The sequence below is a fragment of the Columba livia genome, chromosome 1, assembly GCF_036013475.1.
Source record: "Columba livia isolate bColLiv1 breed racing homer chromosome 1, bColLiv1.pat.W.v2, whole genome shotgun sequence".
Classification (NCBI taxonomy): Eukaryota; Metazoa; Chordata; class Aves; order Columbiformes; family Columbidae; genus Columba; species Columba livia.
In genome coordinates, this window is record NC_088602.1 from 57884875 (window position 1) to 57905336 (window position 20462).

The following is a 20462-nucleotide window of genomic DNA, read 5'->3' on the forward strand; positions in this document are numbered from 1 at the left end:
CTAAATCTAAGATAAATTTAGAAATGGGTATCAACTCAACTTCCCTTAAAAAATGGAGATTGATATAGCACCATAATGTTATAAAGAGGTTAAAGTTGGGCCCTTGAGCCTGACTCTCAAATGTATCTAAACATTTAAAACCCAAAGAGTACAAATCATTGAACTTTTGACTTGTGACTCCTCCGTCACTGGTATTGCCAAAATTGGCTGCCAAAAAGGCAATAGCAACAGCAGAGGAGTCACAAGGAATATACTGCTACCATGTGCTCTACCCTAAGGATGTTCCCTCTGGCTCCAAAGGAGGATGGTGTACCAAACAAAGCCAGGGAAACTGCAGTTAACTGTAAAGCTGGACATGTGCCCAATCCAGGCAATCATGATCAACGCTTTCAGAGACCTGATCTCCATGTACTTCAGCACTAGTGGCTTTATACGCAAATGACGAGACAATTCAGAATGCCCATGGAAAAAAGTATTTTTAATAAAGAATGCTACAGTACCGATTTCACTAAGGAAAAACAAGTATCTATTTGCAGCTGTGCCTGTACATTAGTACCAAAGACTTCAAGGTTTTATTGATTGTTTTTAACTGAATTAGATAGTACTAAGAAGACATGTAGGCAAGATTCTAGGATGTCCAGTGCATGCTCTACAGTAAAATCCTTGACCAGCTAATGACTCAAGCAGGCTCCATGTCAGAATGTCATTTACAAATAAACTTTTCACCTCCACGTCACTGGTTCAGGAGCACAGCCTCCTCCTTCACCATATTCATGACTTAATAAATGTGTTTTTTTGCAGTGTGCTCTTAAGGTTACTGAAGCCAGGCTATTTGCAACACTATTTTGGTTATGCTTAAGGGCCTTCTTGCAGTTAGGTATATGTTGAATAAAGATGATTTAGGAACAAGTACTATATTCTTTAAAGACTGTGTTTTGTCATTTTTTTTAAGTTGAATTTTCTGGATGTTACACTCCTGCTAGAGAAAGATAGCAACTCAGCAGCCATGCATTGCCTGTAGATGTTATACTTAAGCTAAAGCTCATTACCCCTGACATTTTGTTTGAGGAAATTACCTTTCAAAAGGTTGTGAGATAGGGCTGTCAACCATTGTCAGACAGAGGAACTTGAACAAGCTAGCAAAGAATTCTCTGAATGCTTAAGGGAATAAAAAAATTACATGCTAAAATGTGCTTTACATTCACATTTTCTACTTCAGCTTATCTTGAAAAATATCCATATAGTCATTTCAGCATACTCACCTCAGCTAGGTAAAATTCATCATATTGTCTCTTGAAATTTTCTCCTTTGTAGTAGTTACTAGCAGCAACAATCACATCTACAGCCACCATGCTTAGTATGAACATATGAAACACGGATGACCTCATCATTTTCTGCAAAAGAAAGATAAAGTTTTATCATCAACATGAGTCAAACGACATGCATTCTAAAGTTTTATCACACTGTCAAAACATAATCAGCTATAATAGTATGTTTCTATAAAACTTCTTTACATTATTCTAATTTATCACACTTTAAAATATATTCTAAAATGTTTCAATTGATTTGCATGTTTGTATATGTTTTTTTTTTTTTTTAATTTTCAGTTTTTTATTTGCCAATTGACCTCTTACTGAAGGTTTATCATTTAATATGATTTCCATTGCTTTAGTATGTTTTTCAAGCATAAACTTGTATACTATTCAGTTGCCTCCTTCATTATGATTTATTCATGCAGATCTTTATGACTTAGTGTCCAGGAAAAAGTAACATCAATTCTATCTTATGCACTGCTTTTGCTATAGAAAGACAAGTAATATGGGATTCATCTGATGTCAAACTATTGCCTGAAAGTATAAAACATATCTACATATAGTAGATATGTACATCTGGGCAAATGAACCGTCAAGTACTTCACAGGCAATTCACATATCTGTGCACTTAATGCTTTATGGCACTGCTGCTGCAATCTCACGAGCAGGAAGGGAAATAGAGGCAAGCAGCACTGGGGCCATCACAGCTCTGCCAGAAGAAGCCAGAGTCAAACAGGCAGAATGTGGTGTTATTTTACACTAAACCATCTTTGAATGAATGTTCACTAATGTCTGTATTTTACAGTCTTTCACAAGTAATAGAGTTTATGTCTTTAACGCTTATCTTCAAACCCAACATAAGTAAGATATGTGCCTTTATGGTTCCTTAAGTTTGTGTGCAAATTTGTGTTCACACTCGAAAAGGCCATTTCTATTTGCTCCTGAGTTTATATGTAAAAGCACATGATACAATTTCAGGAAAAATAAACCCCAGAATTTAGAAGAACGCTTCCTCTTCTCAACTTCTTCCTAAAGACTTTATGTGCCTGTCTTAGTTTATATTCACAGAATTACATAATTATTTAGGTTGGAAGGGACCTCTTGAGATTATCTAGTCTACCCCTGCCTGCTCAATCAGAGTCAATTAGAGCAGGTGTTCCAGCACTGTATCCAGCCAGCATTTGAACACCTCGACAGATGAAGACTGTACGACCTGCCTGTGCAACCTATTCCACCTATTACAACATATGCTGGCAATGCTCTTCCTAATTCTGCCCGGAGAATCGTTGGCCTTTGCCTTAAGAGCACTGACGTTCAACTTGTTGTCCACCAGGACCCCCAAGACCTTTTCTGCTAAACTACAGCTTGTTGGTGCCAAACCTGCACTGCTGCATGCAAGTATTTATTTTTCAGTGTAGGACTTTGCTTTCCCCTTTGTTGAATATCATGAGGTTCCTGCGTGGTCAGTTCCCCAGCCTATCAAGGTCCTTCTGAATAGCAGGACAACCATCTAGTGTATTAGTAATTCCTCCCAGTTTTCTATACTTTGCAAACTTGTTGAAGGTGTAGTCTGTGCCATCATCTAGATCATTAAAGAGTGTTGATGAATCAAGGATGGCCTTGTAATAACATTGGCCAGCTCTCCTAGCAATCATAGCTGCATCCCATCAGATTCCATAGACATCTGTATGTCTAGTTTGTTTAAAAGTTTCTTAACCCAATCCTCTTCCACCAAGAGTAAGTCATCTTGGCTCTAGACTTTCTCACCAGTCTCAAGGCATTGGGATTCCTGAAGGTCAGTCTTACTCATCAAGACAGAGGTTAAAAAGGTATTAAATACTTCAACCACTTCCATGTCACCAGGTCCCCTAAACCATTCAGCAGCAGCCTGAGATTTTTCCTAATCTTCCTTTTGCTGCTCTTAAATCTGTAGAAGACCCTCTTGTTGCCATCCACGCCCCCTGGCAGATTCAACTCCATGTGGGCTTTGGCTTTCCTAACCCTATCCCTCCAGTCTCAGACACACATTTTGTATTCCTCCTGGGCTACTGGGCTCTGATTCCAACTCTTGTACATTTCGTTTTTTTGCTGGGTTTTGTCCTGTGCTATGTGTTCTTCTCATATGGGCCTCCTGCCACATTTGCTTGATATTTTCTACTTGGAAGGGGACCATCTTTTAGCTTGGAGGAGATCCTTGAAAACCAATCAGTTCCTCCAGACCAAATGAAACTACTCCTACATTTATACAGTCCTAAAATTACATTTGGGCCTTTGAAGGCAACTGCGAGGCTGATGTGGCCCCCCGGTGAAAATGATGTTGACACCCCTGCTCTAGAGCCTCTTATCTCTAGGACTGTATCTTGTGGGATTATTCCAAGCAGATCCCTGAGCACGAAAAAGTCTACTCTCCTGAACACCACGGATATAACCCTGTCTTCTGGCTTTGTTCCCTCCTGGTAGGATCCTGAACTCCACATTTTCATGGTCATTGCAACCAAGACTGCCCCTGAAACTCACAACCTGATGTGTTCCTCTTTACTTGCAAGTATGAGGTCTAGCCAGAATACCTGCCCTCATCAGCTTACATATGTTAGGAAGTTATCATCACTGCAATCAAAAAATCTGGACTGTTTCCTTGCTGTGTTGCCCTTGTAGCAGATATTAAATTGCCCCAGGAGAACCAGGGCCTGTGAATGTGAAGACATTATAGAAGAATACAAAAATTAAGTAACACAAATTTTTACGTTTTTAAAGATGTTAACTTGTTAGAAGATTCATACATACAGTTGTAAAATTTCAGTCTTTTTAGTCATTTTAGTGAGCTGAGGTTGTTATGCTGATAAAGCATTGTCCACATTTTATGTTTAAACATTAACATTTTATGTTAAACATTTTATATCTAACCCTGCCCAGAGCTCACAGTCTTAACGAAGCGACTTTTCACGTTACTTTTGTTTTGTGTGTGTGTGTGTGTGTGTGATCAATTTAGAACACAAAATGTTAGGCATGGGAGGCTGCAAAGACTAGCACTTTTCCAGACTTCAAGCAAAGACTTGTTCCTTACTACAGGAGAATTCATCCCGTTTAATTCCCTTGTTTTAATGTAGTTTCACAGAATCACAGAATGTTAGGGATCAGAAGGGACCTCGAAAGATCATCTAGTCCAATCCCCCTGCTGGAGCAGGAACACCTAGGTGAGGTTACACAGGAACGTGTCCAGGCAGGTTGGGAGTGTCTCCAGAGAAGGAGACTCCACAACTCCCCTGGGCAGCCTGTTCCAGTGCTCTGGCACCCTCACTGAGAAGAAGTTTCTTCTCAAATTTAAGTGGAACCTCCTGTGTTCCAGCTTGTAACCGTTGCCCCTTGTCTTACCATTGTTTGTCACCGAGAAGAGCCTGGCTCCATCCTCGTGACACTCACCCTTTACATATTTATAAACATTAATGAGGTCACCACTCAGCCTCCTCTTCTCCAAATTAAAGAGACCCAGCTCCCTCAGCCTTTCTTCATAAGGGAGATGCTCCACTGCCTTAAACATCTTTGTGGCTCTTTGCTGGACTCTCTCAAGCAGTTCCCCGTCCCTCTTGAACTGAGTTTGCTTAAATTGAAGCTGAGTGGAGACTAAGCACATATTTACATGCATTCAGCTAACAGGACTGCCTCTTTTCTCTTAACATACAGATTTCTGCAAATCACCGATAGCACTGCAGAGAGAAGACAGCTCAACCCTGCTCACACCAGCTGCCTTCCTGGTGGTAGAACATGTTTTTGTATTCCAATCTAGAGAGGGGAGCTTAGAAGACAAAGCCTGACTGTCAGGAATTTATAGAACAAGCCTGGGTTAATGACAATGCCTAAAGCATAGTGAAGTCTCCAAAACAAAAGTGGCTAAACGGGGTCTTGCTTTTATTTTTAATCCCCAAGGCAAGCTATAAGGATACAATAATTAAAGATAGGGCTGCTGGCATCAGTCATGCATTTTTGTCAGTGGCGTAATTCAAAACAGGTAGCATTGTATCTGTTACATTTCTGTTTCACACAAGTTTTAAACAGATAGTCTCTCTGCATATTTTGCACCTTATTTTCAATAGTGTCAAAATTTCCTGCATAGTAATGAAGTATTCTGCCTCAGTTGTGGAAGGACTTGCTAAAAGAAACTAGTAGGTGAGGCTGTAAAATGCACTTTTTTCTCCCTTCACAAAAAACCAACAGAGAAGCAAAGTGGTAATACAGGAAGAATAAAAATGCATAAACTGCCTTGGCATACATGTACATACATACATACTTCCTCACACAGTCTGTACCTTTGGACATTCATAAAAAGTTTTTTTAGTGGTTCATTTGATACTGGAAAATAAATAACAATAGCATAAATAATATCCTAATCATAGCATGTTTCAGTGAAACTCAATAAAGCTTCTGGTCAATTACTAAAGGTCACCTTCCCACCTCAACTGAACTGAAAAGAGATGATTTAGTTACCAGAGAGTATTACGTTGGCATAATACCATTCAACACCAAGATATTGAGGAAGGAAGTTCAGAGAAGATAGAAGCCAGACACAGGCTATGGCAAGGCAGGAACAGCTGTCGAAGGCACTGAGGAGCTGGCAGCGTGCAAAGCACCCAGTTGCTGGCAGAAGGACATGGAGCCCACAGGGCCAGCAAGGTGGAGGGATCTGAGCAAACACAGGTGCACAGCAAAAACACTTGCTTTTAAATCCCAGGACTGGCCCGCTCGCAGGGGCCAGATTGGCATCTGCGTTTCTTCGTTTTTTCTGCTGCATGTCAGGATCTAGCTGCTCACTTGTCATGAACGCTACATGTGACAAGCAGCTTTCCTGCTGGCCTCTCAGAGACAGACTGCAATATCCCCAGGAGATCAATCACACTGCTCCAGCCCACACACCTCTGATGACCAACTTTCCCCCTACTTTAATCTGTCTTACTTTGTTCTTTCTGCATCACAGAATTTTAATTTGGATTTGTACTCCCGAAACAGCTCAACTGCACCTCTGCTGTAATGTTTGACCGTGAGAGTTCACTGCCTCTTTACACGTTTCGGTATTTGGAACGAGGTCTAAGAGAAAGCTGAATTTAGCCCACAGCACTTGCCCAAGCTTTGAAAATAATTTTGGATCACTGGATCAGCAGTGTGTCGTTTGGATTATAGCTCTTTTCAGAGCACCCAAGCATTGAAAATCCTCTATGCAAACTTGAAAGAAGAGAAGTAATGCCAGTTTTTGTTCTTGTTTAATTTACTGACCTTTTTCAGCCCTCAGATGTGTGTGTCTTACACTGTGTAGGAATAAGATGAAAGAAACATTCTGATGTTGCTTGCAGCCAGTTGCAAGATGGGAAAATTGTGTCTAATATTAAACTGGACTTAAGATTAGCTGTGTTGAAGCAATCTCAAGTGAAATGCCCTGTTGCTGCCATCAGTCAACCATAAGTGAAGAATTTCTTACGTTTATTATGAATCATTTTTAATGCTGGTATCTGGCTTCATGCAGGATGACAATTCTCAGTGTCCAAGACACTGAAATATGTGAATGGCACATTGAAGAGGCAACGGCCATGAAAAACAATACAAGACAAAACATTAATGATCCATGTTCTTTCAGTATGGGAAACAAACAAAGGAGTTGGGGATTTGCTTTGTGCATGAATGGGAATTTCATGAAAGCAGAAAAGACTTTTAAATACCGCTCTTCTATTTAACATTCGGAGTGTGCTTTTTACAGCTGAGGAGCTCTGAATGAAGAAATGTACGTAATATCCTGGATTCACCCAAAAGCCCAAGTAAGCAATGACACTGGAATTGCGGACAGGAGGAGCCCACTTGGGTCTCTTCATCTCATGCACGGCCTAACGCGGTCTTCTGTCCCTCCAGAAGTAGCAGATTTGGGTACATTGTCCTAATGATCCTTTCACCTTCCTGCACGGCAGAGGGAGGATGAGTGACATAAACTGGCCTTTGCCAGCTCACTGCTGAGGAGAAAATCCACAGCAGCTGCCGCCTTACCCAGCCTGAGCCACACAGAGCCCAGCTCAGGAAAGCACTCACTAAGCAAACTAAAATAACTGAAGATGGAACTATGTTTTCCTAATGCTAAACCCCTTTTTGGGGCTTGATATGTACATCCGGTTATTCCTTGTGCCGCCATCTTTTACATGGGACTTTTGTTTCAAGTCTATAAGTGTTGCAAACTTCTAGGGTCTGACTGACTTGCCAATAATAAAAGAACACGTGGGCTGCGTTACCCTGATATTACTAGCTCAAAACTGGCCAGATTGGTAATTATCATGTGAACGCTTGAAAGAGGTGTCCTCAAAGGGCTCACTGGCTTTAGTTCAGACCTACAGAAGTGCAGACTGAATTTGACAATACTTAACACTCTTGGGGATGGTCTGAGAAAAAAAAAAAAAAAGGAAAAATTGGCTTGAAGAATAAAAATTTACTGACAATGTCCTCAAGCTTATTAGTACAGAGCATGGTGAGGATTTGATATGCAGAAAAGCTCTGCGTATTTTGTCCGTTTAGTGTGTGAAAAGCTTAGAGTGCACAATTGTCAAACTGGCAGGGTAGTTCTCAAAAGTACCAAACCAATTAATGAACAGTAAACATCATTTAACTAAAAGACTTTGATAATCACTATATGGGTAACTAGCATTTTTTTTCTTAATTTTGACACTCTCGAATTGTGTATTCATCAACACACAACTGCAGGAAAAACACAGTTGTATCTCTATCTCTTTATATTTTAGATATACTTTAACACTTCATGAAACAACAGCATCTCCTCCTGAGGATGGCTCTGGCAAGCTGCTTACTCCCTTTTCTTCTTCATTACTTTTTGCTATTTGCCCACAGAAGCCAGGTCCTGCTAAAGATTCCAGCCAAGCTTCCAGCTATACCTGTTGAAAGACTTTATACTGGCTATGTGATTATTATGGTTAATTTTGTACCTACTGCTCTAATGACACTGTAGTTATTTGTACTGATGTCTACACATGCCTCCTGGAAGATCATCCTCTCTGGTAGCTAGAACAGATTTTCATTTGTCAAAGTTGTTTAGACGTGTACAACAGGGCTGGGTGATATTTAAAACAGTTATCACAACTGAAAAGGTTACATTTTTGCTACTCCAGTATTTTTTTTACCTATGGGCCTGTCACGGCCTAGATGATACCCCTGCAGTGGCGTGAAGGCAAATACAACTCCCAGCTCATTTCAGTGCACGAATTGTGGTGGTGGCACCTTCTGTAACTGCACTGCACATCTTATGGTACCTGGAGACTTCTTAAAGCCCCGTTAGCTGGGGTCATATGGGTATCACCCAACACAGAACTCTTGGTCAGAAGAGCTAACAAGGCATGACTGAAGTTCATTACAATCCCACAGAAAACAGTAAGCCAAACAGAGAAATGAATATTTATTTTGAGTAATTTATCTTTTTTTTTCCCCCCCAATTTCTTCAGAGCTTGAATCACAACCTCTAAATACATATAGAGGGATGATATATTTTATACGACAGAGCCAGTTTAAGTTGTATGCATAGAATCCATACCACTAGGAAAGTAACAAAGGAAACAGTCACTGAAGGTGCTAGAGTTGATCTTGAAACCAGGAGACATCACATGCCTTCAGAAATTATTATAAGGTACTGGAACAAGACTAGAAATAGCAAAGAAAACTGGACTTTTAGGATTCTATGCAAATTTGGAGTTGATCTTGAAACCAGGAGACATCACATGCCTTCAGAAATTATTATAAGGTACTGGAACAAGACTAGAAATAGCAAAGAAAACTGGACTTTTAGGATTCTATGCAACATGATTTCTAAGAGCCACTGAGCAAAGATTCTATCTTGGCCTGAAGAAATGGGCATTTTTTTAAATCCTATACAGGTTTAGTATACTTGTGGTGTTTATTTTGTCCTTTTTTTTCTTTTTACAAAGTGCTTGAAGATACCTTGACTATGAAAGAAGCTTTAGAAAATCACATTCTATACACTGCTCATCATAGATAATTCATAGCATGAATAGGATAAATTTGATTTTCATCTTGTTGGTTAATGGCCATCTGAGCAAGTACAAAATTGTGAAATTGCAGGAAATTTTCCCTTTTGTTTGCAGAACATTGTAGAGCATTTTACAAGCTGTGTAACTAATTTTCTATAAACCATTTTGCTTTCAACTTACTTTATGACTGCCTGACAAAGATATGCTTGTAAGGAGAATTTAGCAAATTATTCTTGTGCTCTGCAATCTGAACATTTCTGAAAACTACTAAGCATTAACCACAAATTTTAAGGGAACAGGCTTTTTAATATCTTACATAGATGCCGTTAAATGTGCGGTACATTAAAAACATTGTAAATCTGAGATATCACCTACTGCATTTGAGCGGAACTTCCAGCTGCTGGGCAAATTCAAGTAATGCAGCTTCACTGCAGAAACAGGGTGAAGGGTGAGTTTTTAATAAAAGACACTGAAAGGGGTGGCATTTAGATACTGCAAAGAAAACAAGTCAGCCATCTCAGCTCAGCTGTTATTAACTTGGGAGATGACAGGGAGGCAGTCTTGGCTTTCCAGTAGAAGCTGCCTATCCCAGTGCAATGAGAACAGGGTTATACTTCACCAATTTAGGCTATAGAACCTTGCTTTAACTTTCTTTATGATAGTAGAGGAATTTCTTAGGGTAGTGATACAGTAGAGGTGAGTGCAAACACACTAAAGATCCACAGCCCATTGAAAAAATCTCCTTGGAAACTCTACTTGCTTTGGGATCACCTTAGCATAGAGAACCTTTGTTAACAGTTGCAGGAAATAATACAGAAGTTATGGTCATACTGAAGGAAGCACACCTACCCCCCCACGAAAAAACAACAAACCAAACCAAACCAAAACCAAAAATACAAACCGCAAAACATCACAACTCTTGCATGTTTTAGAATATGCAGTTGGAAACCTTTCTGTAAATATTGTCTGGCTGCAGCAGAGGTAACACTGGCCTGGCAGAAAGAGCAGCATAGACAGTAATCTGTCCTGGCTTGAAAAATATTCTATGCATTTAACTTTATTGTGCTTCTCTTTCCACCTTCTGCCTCATCTGATTAGTGTGTAAAACTCAAGGTAGGCACAGTACCCAAACCATGTGCTTTTACAGGGCCTCCTACTACGCAGCCTCAAAATAGGTTGAAAATGGGACTATTAGTGAATAATGGCAACATTTTGGGACATGCAAGTACGTGCTCTGATAAGTAAGCAGGGTTCTGCTTTTCACGGTATCATAATAATATTTTAAAGCAACAAATGCCATTTTCATTATTTATGGCTAAAATCATACAGAAATCATCAGTTGCCAAGGTCTATCTTCCAGTACTCCAAATGCCTCTGTAATATTTGAAAATACAAGCAATCAATGAAACTGTCATACTATACCAGACTGCCCTTTTCAGTAGCAAATTTTGATTTAAAAATACAAACTACTTAAAAAGGCAAAACAAATTCTGGTCAAATGAACACAATAAAGTCAATAAGACAGGAAGAATGAGAAAATACACACTTGGGAAGTAAATTAATGGAAATAATGACAGACATCTTACTGAGGAAAAATGAAAAACTGCAAGGTATGACTATTCTGAGTAACAGAACTTTAAAGGCAACAGTTTCTGTCAGAAATTAGATACTTTTTTCTTCACATCCCAGATTTGAGAGCCAAAGCTCTATTTCTGCTATAGCGCTAAAGAATAAGTGTTGCATATAGAATCATAGAATCATTTTGGTTGGAAGAGTCCCTCAAGATCACTGAGTCCAACCATAACCTAACTCTGGCAGTAAACCATGTCCCTAAGAACCTCATCTATACATCTTTTAAACACCTCCAGCAACGGTGACTCTACCACTTGCATGGGCAGTCTGTTCCAGTGCTTCACAACCCCCTCCGTGAAGAATTTTTTCCTAATATCTAATCATCTAAACCTTGCTTGGCACAGCTTGAGGCCATTTCCTCTCATCCTATCACTTGTTACTTGGGAGAAGAGACCAACCCCCTCCATGCTACAACCTCCTTTCAGGTAGTTGCAGACAGTGATAAGGTCTCCCCTCAGCCTCCTTTTCTCCAGGCTAAACAGCCCCAGTTCCCTCAGCTGCTCCTCATCAGACTTGTGCTCCAGGCCCTTCACCAGCTTCGTGTCCCTTCTCTGCACTCTCTCCAGCACCTCAATGTCTTTCCTGTAGTGAGTAGCCCAAAACTGAACACAGGATTCAAGGTGCGGCCTCACCAGTGCGGAGTACAGGGGGATGATCACTTCCCTAGTGCTGCTGGCCACACTCTTCTTGATGCACAGCAGGATGCTGTTGGCCTTTCTGGCCACCTGGGCACATGCTGGCTCATGTGCCTCCTTCAGACTAGCTGCATCTCGTTAATTCATACCCTGCAATCACAGAATGAAGCAGTCGTACAAGGACACTCCTGTACATCTCTTACTAACAGCAGCTACTTTTCTCCTCCCACGAACTTCTACGAGAACAGTCAAAAAGAGTGACTCTTCTGCCCTAAAAAAATGGGAAATAACGGCTTATTTGAACCTAAATGAAGCTCCTCCTCCTCACCAGTTGATAAATCAGCAAGCACAGACATGACATGTCGTTTTCTTTGGAAGAAGACAGAGAGGAAGCAAGAGGCCTTTCAGTGTCTGCAGTCTGACTTAGAGAAATAGAGAGCAGCAGCTGCAACATAAAAGAGATCTAAAAATACTACTTAAATTGTTCATGGTAAAAATAATGCACAGCGATAGTTACCTTCCCCTCAGATTTTGGAACTGTTAGTAAGTATATCATAACCTCAGCAGTAATTTTCTTAAAGCTCCATACTATGAAATGTAAAATAGAACACAAATAACACAAATACAGATTTAACGCTTCTTCCTAAGTATTGCAACACAGTTCAATTCAAAAAATCCTATGAGGCAAAATAATTATTGTATAAAAACTGAAATTAAATAGGCTAGTGACTTCATCTAAGCCATAGGGATGAAGTAGACTCTGCACTTCACTAAAGTGTAATTAATGACCCACCTCTCCTACGTGGATTAGTATGCTTCCTAGGACCACAGTAATTTCAAAAAGAAAGTCTACAAGTTTTCTCTCACAATAAAAAATACTCTGAATTGCAAATTGTCACTGATGTCTAAGCAGCAACCCAGATTTCTAAACTAAAGTCAAAGCGGTAAATGCATATAATCTCAAGTACAGGAAGAGGTACAGACCCAAACACTCCCACTGGTCACATTACGGATTAACACACTATATACACATAAATATATTTTTTATATATATATATATGCACACACATTCATGTACATATATATACACACTCATAGGGCAGGACAAATTCATAGCTGGTATGTGATGCTGTGCTCTGTTAGACAGCTTATAATGGATGTATTTGACATTTTTAATCTGTATTTTCTAGGTGTTTCTCTGGAAACTCAAGCTGAATCAGTATCTGTATTATAACGTAGTCTGTATTTATACACTGTTGCTGAGCCCTCTAGACACAATCTTCTATTTTATGTATGTCAATAATGTTGGCATTTCCTATGTTTATATATTTTTATTTTGAAAATATGTTAACCACAAAAAGAAAACACATAATAAAGTTGTGCTTACTGTGCAGCAGGACAGCTCAATCTCTAATATAAATCTGTTTGCTATTATTCAAAAGCTGTACCATGGCTGAGCTGTGGTACATAATGTATTGCTCGCTCCTTCAGAAACAAATAACATAAAATTCTGACAAGTAATTAATTATTACATGTGCTTCAACTTTCCCCTAAATTGCAGGGAATGTGAGTGAGGAGGGATGGAATCTGGAACCTACCTGCGCTGTAATTTTTTTCCATACCTTCAAAATTTCCATAACTTTTACATTTTACAACTCTAGAAGCCTCACTTCCAACAACTCTCAATTAACACTTGTTCCTTGAATTATCTGCCTTTGGAGACCTCACCTAGAATGGCTACCTGATATTGCTTCAATACTCTTTCACTTACATTTCAGTTCAAAAACCATGTTTTGAAATGTCATTTATTAAGCAGATGTGAATCAGCCGTTTTAAATGTTTCTCTTTTTTGTTTGGCCTTTTATTTCTCAGTTCACTAGAAATGTGTTTTTTCTATTTTTATGTTATTGCAGTAGTGTAAATTTAATAGCTGTTTTATAAATATGAAGGAAAACATTCCTCTTATTATAATGAGTAGCTCATGAGATAAAAAGGCAATAGCCTGTAACATAAGTATTGCACCACACTCTTCAAGTGGTACTTACGATTATCACAAAATCCTTCAGAATTCATGGGATTATTTTTTAGGCTACAGCATTACCAGCGTACCAAGATAGGTACAGATGAGCTAGAGAGGAGTTGAATATGCTGCCCACCCTTCCCTTTTCACCATCTCACCGTTTAAACTACCTTCTAAGGTATTTAATCCCGGATATTTTAACACTCCTCTCCTCACAGCAGCATCAGGTACCACAAGCAACTTATGTAGGGGGAGTTGCTGATATTTTCAAGTGACAAAGGGCAGAAGAGAGCTGACACTGCTCAGAATGATTTGGAGAACTGGAAGTATAAATTCTGCTGTTAGGAAGCCTTTAAGGCATATATTCTAGTTCCTTTAAGCTCATAAGAAACAAATAAACAAACAAACAAAACCACACACACACACACACAAACAACCCCCCCAAAAAAACTTCAACCAACCAAAAACCATATGAAGAGACAAACAGCAAAAACACCCAAAAAATCCCCACACAGAGCAATTTGGCATAAGAAGAAATTAAAACACAGACAAAGAAAAAAATCCCCTAACCAAACCAACCAGCCAAAAAAAAAAAACCATACAGAGCAATTTTGAAGACATGATGGCGAAAGGACAAACCAAATGCTTCAAAGATTGTCTGACATGGAAACAGCAAAAAATATGTCCCTCTCAATAACTTTTTAAACATCAGAATATATGTGTGTATATGTGTGGAAGCGTTTAGTTATCTCTTCAGATATTTTGATGTCAATGTTTCCCAATGGCATGAAAACGTGGGAAATTAGGGTCTAAAAAAGCAGTTCCTCAAGGATGGAAACATTTTCTTTAGTGGGGTTTATTTTTACTATTATTATATTTCCCAGACACAGACCATAAGAAAAAAACTCCATAATGGAAAAGTTCTATAGTCAACTGGAGACCCCTCCCTTCTCACAGTTCTTATTGCAGCATTTTACCTTAGTACCACAGTTAATATAGCATATGCGTGTTGAAATTCTTTAGAAGGCTGAGCTAAACTTCAGTGCTTTTTCACAGCTCTTGCATGGCTGAGCTGTTTAAAACATACAGAAGTACTTGATCAGCATCAGAAGTAGTAGAATACTTCAGTTCTTTGGTAACTTCCCTTGCTAACTAAAAAATGCCAAATGTGTGCTTTGGGCAATTAAAACAACTCTACCTGGAATTAATGAAAATCTTTTCTTGGTTGGACCAGCCATTTGCATTGATTATTGGTTTGTGATTGCAACACCTTACATAACAGAGTACATTGATCTTCCTGGTTACCACATGTACTGTACTTGTCTTGGGAACACAGTGTACAATATACTCCACACTGGCAGTAAGTACCTGCCTTAAAATGATTTTGCTTCTGGTCTTTATCACTTTTACGCTTGTGAGCGCCTGAAAGAGGCAACAAAAATTTCACTTCACACTAAAATGCTTTGGCCATCCAAAAATAGCCTGCTGTGAGATGGGAAATGTAAAGAACATACCCATATTGGTACATAAAGGAAAAACTAATTTTTAGAAAAAAATGTTTTTAGTTACTTTGCTATATAAACAAATATAAAACATTTTAATGGAATTTCCACCTTTTGATTAGAACAGTTTTTCCTTGCATTTTCCTTGTATAATTTAATTACCACACTCTAAAATGTGTGATTTACATATAAAAGCAGAGACTACTTTGAAATAAATCAAATGCTCCATTAAAGAAGTGATCAGATGAATAATCAGAAGGAAAAAAAAAATAGACTTTTTGCACTTTCAGACTCAAAATCTACTTCCTAGTAAAGCACTTTCCATTCAAACAAAAGACGCAGAAGAGAATCATTGGAGTTTTTCCTCCTATCTGAAACAGGAAACAGCTGAAAACTTATAGGATCTGTTGTCTTGAGCAGGGGCACAGCAGAGCTCAGCCGAGACTTCGATTGCCATTAATTTGGAGGGCAAGAGGCAGTGATTGTCTGTGCACTTCCCCTTTTTTTTCATCATCTGTTCTCCAACTTCACCAGAGAGACAGATTATTTTTACTGCAGTCAAGCTGTGATATCCCTTTTCCCTTCCCTAAGGCAGAGCCAGCAGTGTAGAGCTGTCCAACCAAAGGGATATAGAAAGACAACTCAAATTAATCTGGCTTGGATGCAATACAGTAGCATTTCAGAATGAAAATATGTTGATTTTAAGGTCAAAGATTTGTACATTTTCTTTAATTGCTTCCCTCTCACAGGGAGTAGCACAAAAATTATTTCCCTGCTTTCTAAAAAGGTCATGGTATTGAGGTTGGATTTGGAATGGACCACACAGGAATCCTGTTTTGTAAATCTCTTGGAGAGGCTGGAGCCATAGGACACGGGAGACTGAAGACTTCTGGATATTTTGAAGCCCACTTTTCCAAATTTAGTTGAACATCAACTCAGACTTAGTTAGGAAACTGAATACACAACACAATAACTCTTCAGTTCCACAAACAAACTCAAAAGTGACTTGTAATTGTCATTTTCAGCAAGCTCATAGTTTCACATTACCAGCTTGCTCTTACAGGATGTTATTTTAAGAAATGTATTTAAACTAAGAGACCTAAGACAGAAAGATTACTCAAGCCTAAAATATGCATAATTAATCCAAATTTCAGTCCTCTTTGAAAATCGTTCAGCTCCCTCCCCCCCAAAACAAAAAACCACAGAGAATCTTTTAGAAACCTCCACGTCATTTCCATTTTCTGAAAGTTTTTCCAAATAGAACTAAAAAGAGTTAAAAATATAGATTCCATATAAACAGGGATTAGCATAACGCATAGTGTTCATAACTATCGTCATACTCAGGGCATAAAACCAAGCAGGTCCTACAAAAGACAATTCAACAGATGAACCAAATGCAGGTACTAGTAATTCTTCTTTCAAAGGCTGTGAGATTGTGTGTAGGGGGCTTTAATTGAATCTTTTTGACTCCTTCCACCATCACAGCTTGCAAGAGCTGTGTTAGTTTCTGCTCATCTATCCACAGCAAACTAAACCAGCAGTTTAGGTGCAGGTACAGCTGATTTGCAACCGTGACAGCTTTGACACCACCTAATTAAGAGCTGCTTCTCTGGGTGCTGCAAGAGATGGATGGGATTACAGCCAAATAGATGGGATCGATCAAGTTGTAAGGACACATGGAGGTAATCTGTAATTTTGGATGAAGATGATAAATTTTCAGGCATGCCCTCAATACTGAGAAGCGACATGGACAGAAATAAGTCTATTAAGGAAGAAGGAGGAAAATACATAATTTGCCCTTCTCACAAATGCCTGAACTCTTATGATGCTCTTCTCCCTATAACCCATCATTTCAAAAATTATTCCCCTATGTCATTTATGAATTTTCACTTCAGAAATACCTGACGAGAAAGCACATGGGGTGGGAATTAAGAAATCTTATCTTCACAGCAGGGGGAGGAAAGAAAAGCAGAATAGGCACAAAAGAGAAAAAAGGGTTTAGTACCATGGTGAGCTTGTAAGAGCAGTTGACAGAACTGTGGGTGGCATTGATTGGGGAACTGCCATTCATGGGTTGCGAAACTCATTCTAGGATAAGGATTTACATGAGTCTCACTTTTGGTTCCTGCTCTTCAACCGGTGAGTGCAGTGTTTGCCTAAAAATGTACAACATCAAATCAAGTTGGAAATTGAGAAGAAAATTAAATAAAAGAAAAAGTCAGGTTAAAAGTTTGCCATCAGTACATACACAGCTGTTTGTAAAAGTTTAATTAATAGAAAAATCTATAATTGTGATTTGATTTTGTTATATACTAAATCAAAATGAAGCAGCTAATTAGTAAACTACATCTCTTCTGGTCTGCACGGTAAGTTTCTATTGAAGTGAACTTCAAAGGATTTCTTTAAAAATATGAGCATCAAACATTTTTTTGAACAACAAAGGAATATCCTTTGATAGGAAAATGCTGTTGTCCTATATTTGTAATATATAATTCATATTTGATAATTCTCGATGGAATTATAAAGTATCTCATAAGAATTGAAGAAAGAAGAAGGATGCTGTAATTGAATGATAAACCAATCTAATAACATAAGTCTGACAATACTGGTGCAAGTTCTGCAAATTTAGATGTTTTCTTATTTGAAAATCATTCAGCTGATTTATTTTTCCAAGGAAGATTTACAGTACTTTTTAAAATGGTCACATTAATATAATATAATGAAGTAATATATCCATTTATAGTCATCCCTGAAAAACAGGAAAATACAGAAAATCCAGCTATGTTATAGGCATTAGATTTGTATGATTTTGATTATATCAAGTATGAAGAAATCTATTTGTCTTTACTGAAAACCATATTTTTAATTATGGCCACTAAAATACATCTGAAACTGAAGAACCACTCGTAAGACATCATGAGATATACATTCTCTTTGTATTTTTATGCTGTACAAATTCTTTAAAGGGAACTGTTGTCACTGACATACCGCAGTATACTGCATTAATATGGTATTCTAAATACCAATGAAACAGAAACTCTTTAGACTTGTATGTCCAACTTTCAGTTTTGACTAACAAGAGTTTTATTTTTAGCAGATGAAATTTGGTGTGTCTGTAAGCTCGAATGTGGCCCCCAAATGCTTCTCCTTACTATCATGACCCACTGGAAGAGTAGGACCTACTGAAAATGCATTACCACAGTATGTGATTCAGTATCTGCACTGTGAATTCAGCTGGAGTCTTGAATGCTTAAATGACCAACGCTTTGAGCTATCATCAATGACTGTCTTAAAATTTGTGAAGTGCCTGAGGCGATCAACTCCTATCAGCATATTTAATTGCCAGACTCCTAAAACAGCCAAATAAATTCCATTCCTTCTACGTCTACGTCTGTACAACCACACCTACGCATAAATACCTATTCTTGCCTGCATTCCCACACCTAAGGCTTTTATATAATTTTAAAATTAATTCCTAGTTAATGTTGCTATCCAACCAGTGCATAGAGTTTAAACTAAAACTGCATCCATCACTGCCATATATCCACTTCTAAGCCACAGTTACATTCCATGTAACTAAGCCACAGTTACACGGCATCTCTTATTCTTCTCTTAAACAACCAGTAGGATAAACCTTACTGATTATATATTAATGATTAATGCTCAGCTGAGATAGTGTGTACAGCATAAATGGTACATTCATTTACAATGTGGGTTTTTTTAATGTGAAAAAGGAACTTCAGTGTCAGCGCTGGTACAACTACAGACAATTTTCCAAATGATCTGCAAAAGTAACTGCACTGGTTCATATATACTCACTGGAATTACTGTCCTTTCATGTAAATGATGACGCCAGTTCCTAATGTTTTTAGTTGAACACATTTGCATAACCACAATCCTCAAAAATGAGTAAGTTTGTAGCATCCACTATGTGTCTTGTATATTACTTATCTGTCTCAGTGTAAGCTCCTTACGTGTTTATGAAAACACAGAACAATCCCATGTGGAACAGTCTTCTCAGAGATCAAGATTTCCGAAGAAGTCAAGGGGATTTAGACACGTAAGTTCCATTGAAGGAATGAAGTAGAAAGAAAACAATTCTTGGAATTGCTGAAGCACGGTGCACAGTATCACAGTATGTTTGGGACTGGAAGGGACCTCAAAAGATCATCTAGCCCAATCCCCCTGCTGGAGCAGGAACACCTAGGTGAGGTCGCACAGGAACATGTCCAGGCGGGTTTTGAATGTCTCCAGAGAAGGAGACTCCACAACCCCCCTGGGCAGCCTGTTCCAGTGCTCTGGCACCCTCACTGAGAAGAAGTTTTTTCTCAAATTTAAGTGGAACCTCTTGTGCTCCAGCTTGATCCCATTACCCCTTGTCCTATCATTGTTGGCCACCGAGAAGAGCCTGGCTCCATCCTCATGGCACTCACCCTTTATATATTTATAAACATTAATGAGGTCCCCCCTTAGTCTCCTCTTCTCCAAACTAAAGAGACCCAGCTCCCTCAGCCTTTCTTCATAAGGGAGGTGCTCCACTCCCTTAATCATCTTGGTTGCCCTACGCTGGACCCTCTCCAGCAGTTCCCTGTCCTTCTGGAACTGAGGGGCCCAGAACTGTACACAATATTCCAGATGCATCGTTAATTCCAAGAACTAGGCAGTATTCTAGAAACGTGCTCAATGTTAAACTTAAGCAGTAAATTTCTTACAGCTAGAGTAAATTTAAGGAACTCCTTTTTTACATTCTATTTCTAGCTGAGACAAGTAAACAGCCAGTTTCTCCCATGCACCCCTAAATCTTCATGTTTTTAAGAAGGAACACTTAGCAAGAGAATGTCTCTTTTGCCTCATGGGTTTATGGTATTTTTGTTTCAAGACTGTTTGACATTTAGATTTGTTTCAATTTGCCATTTTTAATGACTGCAAATCCAATGTCCTTTATTCAAAACATTAGAGATTTAATCCTTCTCCAGTGTAGCCAGTGGCAAAACCCATGCTGAGTTTGATGGTGCCAGCGTTCTACTGTTTCCCTTCTGCACTTCCCCCAAACAGAAAGAACTGGAGGAGCAGAGGGTGAAGAAACTGTGCTTGCCACATGCCCTTTCCTCCTCACCTCTTCTCTGATGGACAGGTAGAAAAAGGTCTCTAAGCACTGGTGTTGGCTCTACTTAGCTCTGCAGAACACTGAGAATGCCCCATCAAATCTTCTGTCAGAAATGCAATCCGAGAGCAGTGAATCACCCGCTCTTGCAGCTCAATTAGTGAACAACAACCTGCTTCTGAACGCTCACCTGAAAGACTGACAAGCCAAAGTTGGTATTTCTGTATCACAG

At 38.9% G+C, this 20462-nt stretch overlaps 1 protein-coding gene across 7 annotated transcripts in view; it reads right to left on the reverse strand.

Annotated features, from left to right (window-relative positions):
* The window catches only part of NALCN (sodium leak channel, non-selective), a 238908-nt gene that overhangs the window by 113868 nt on the left and 104578 nt on the right, over positions 1–20462 (reverse strand). For all 7 annotated transcript variants that reach the window (XM_065057850.1, XM_065057839.1, XM_065057844.1 and 4 more), the window contains one exon: positions 1263–1394. In XM_065057850.1, the coding sequence (XP_064913922.1) occupies positions 1263–1394 (132 nt within the window). The remainder of the gene's footprint in view (positions 1–1262; positions 1395–20462) is intronic.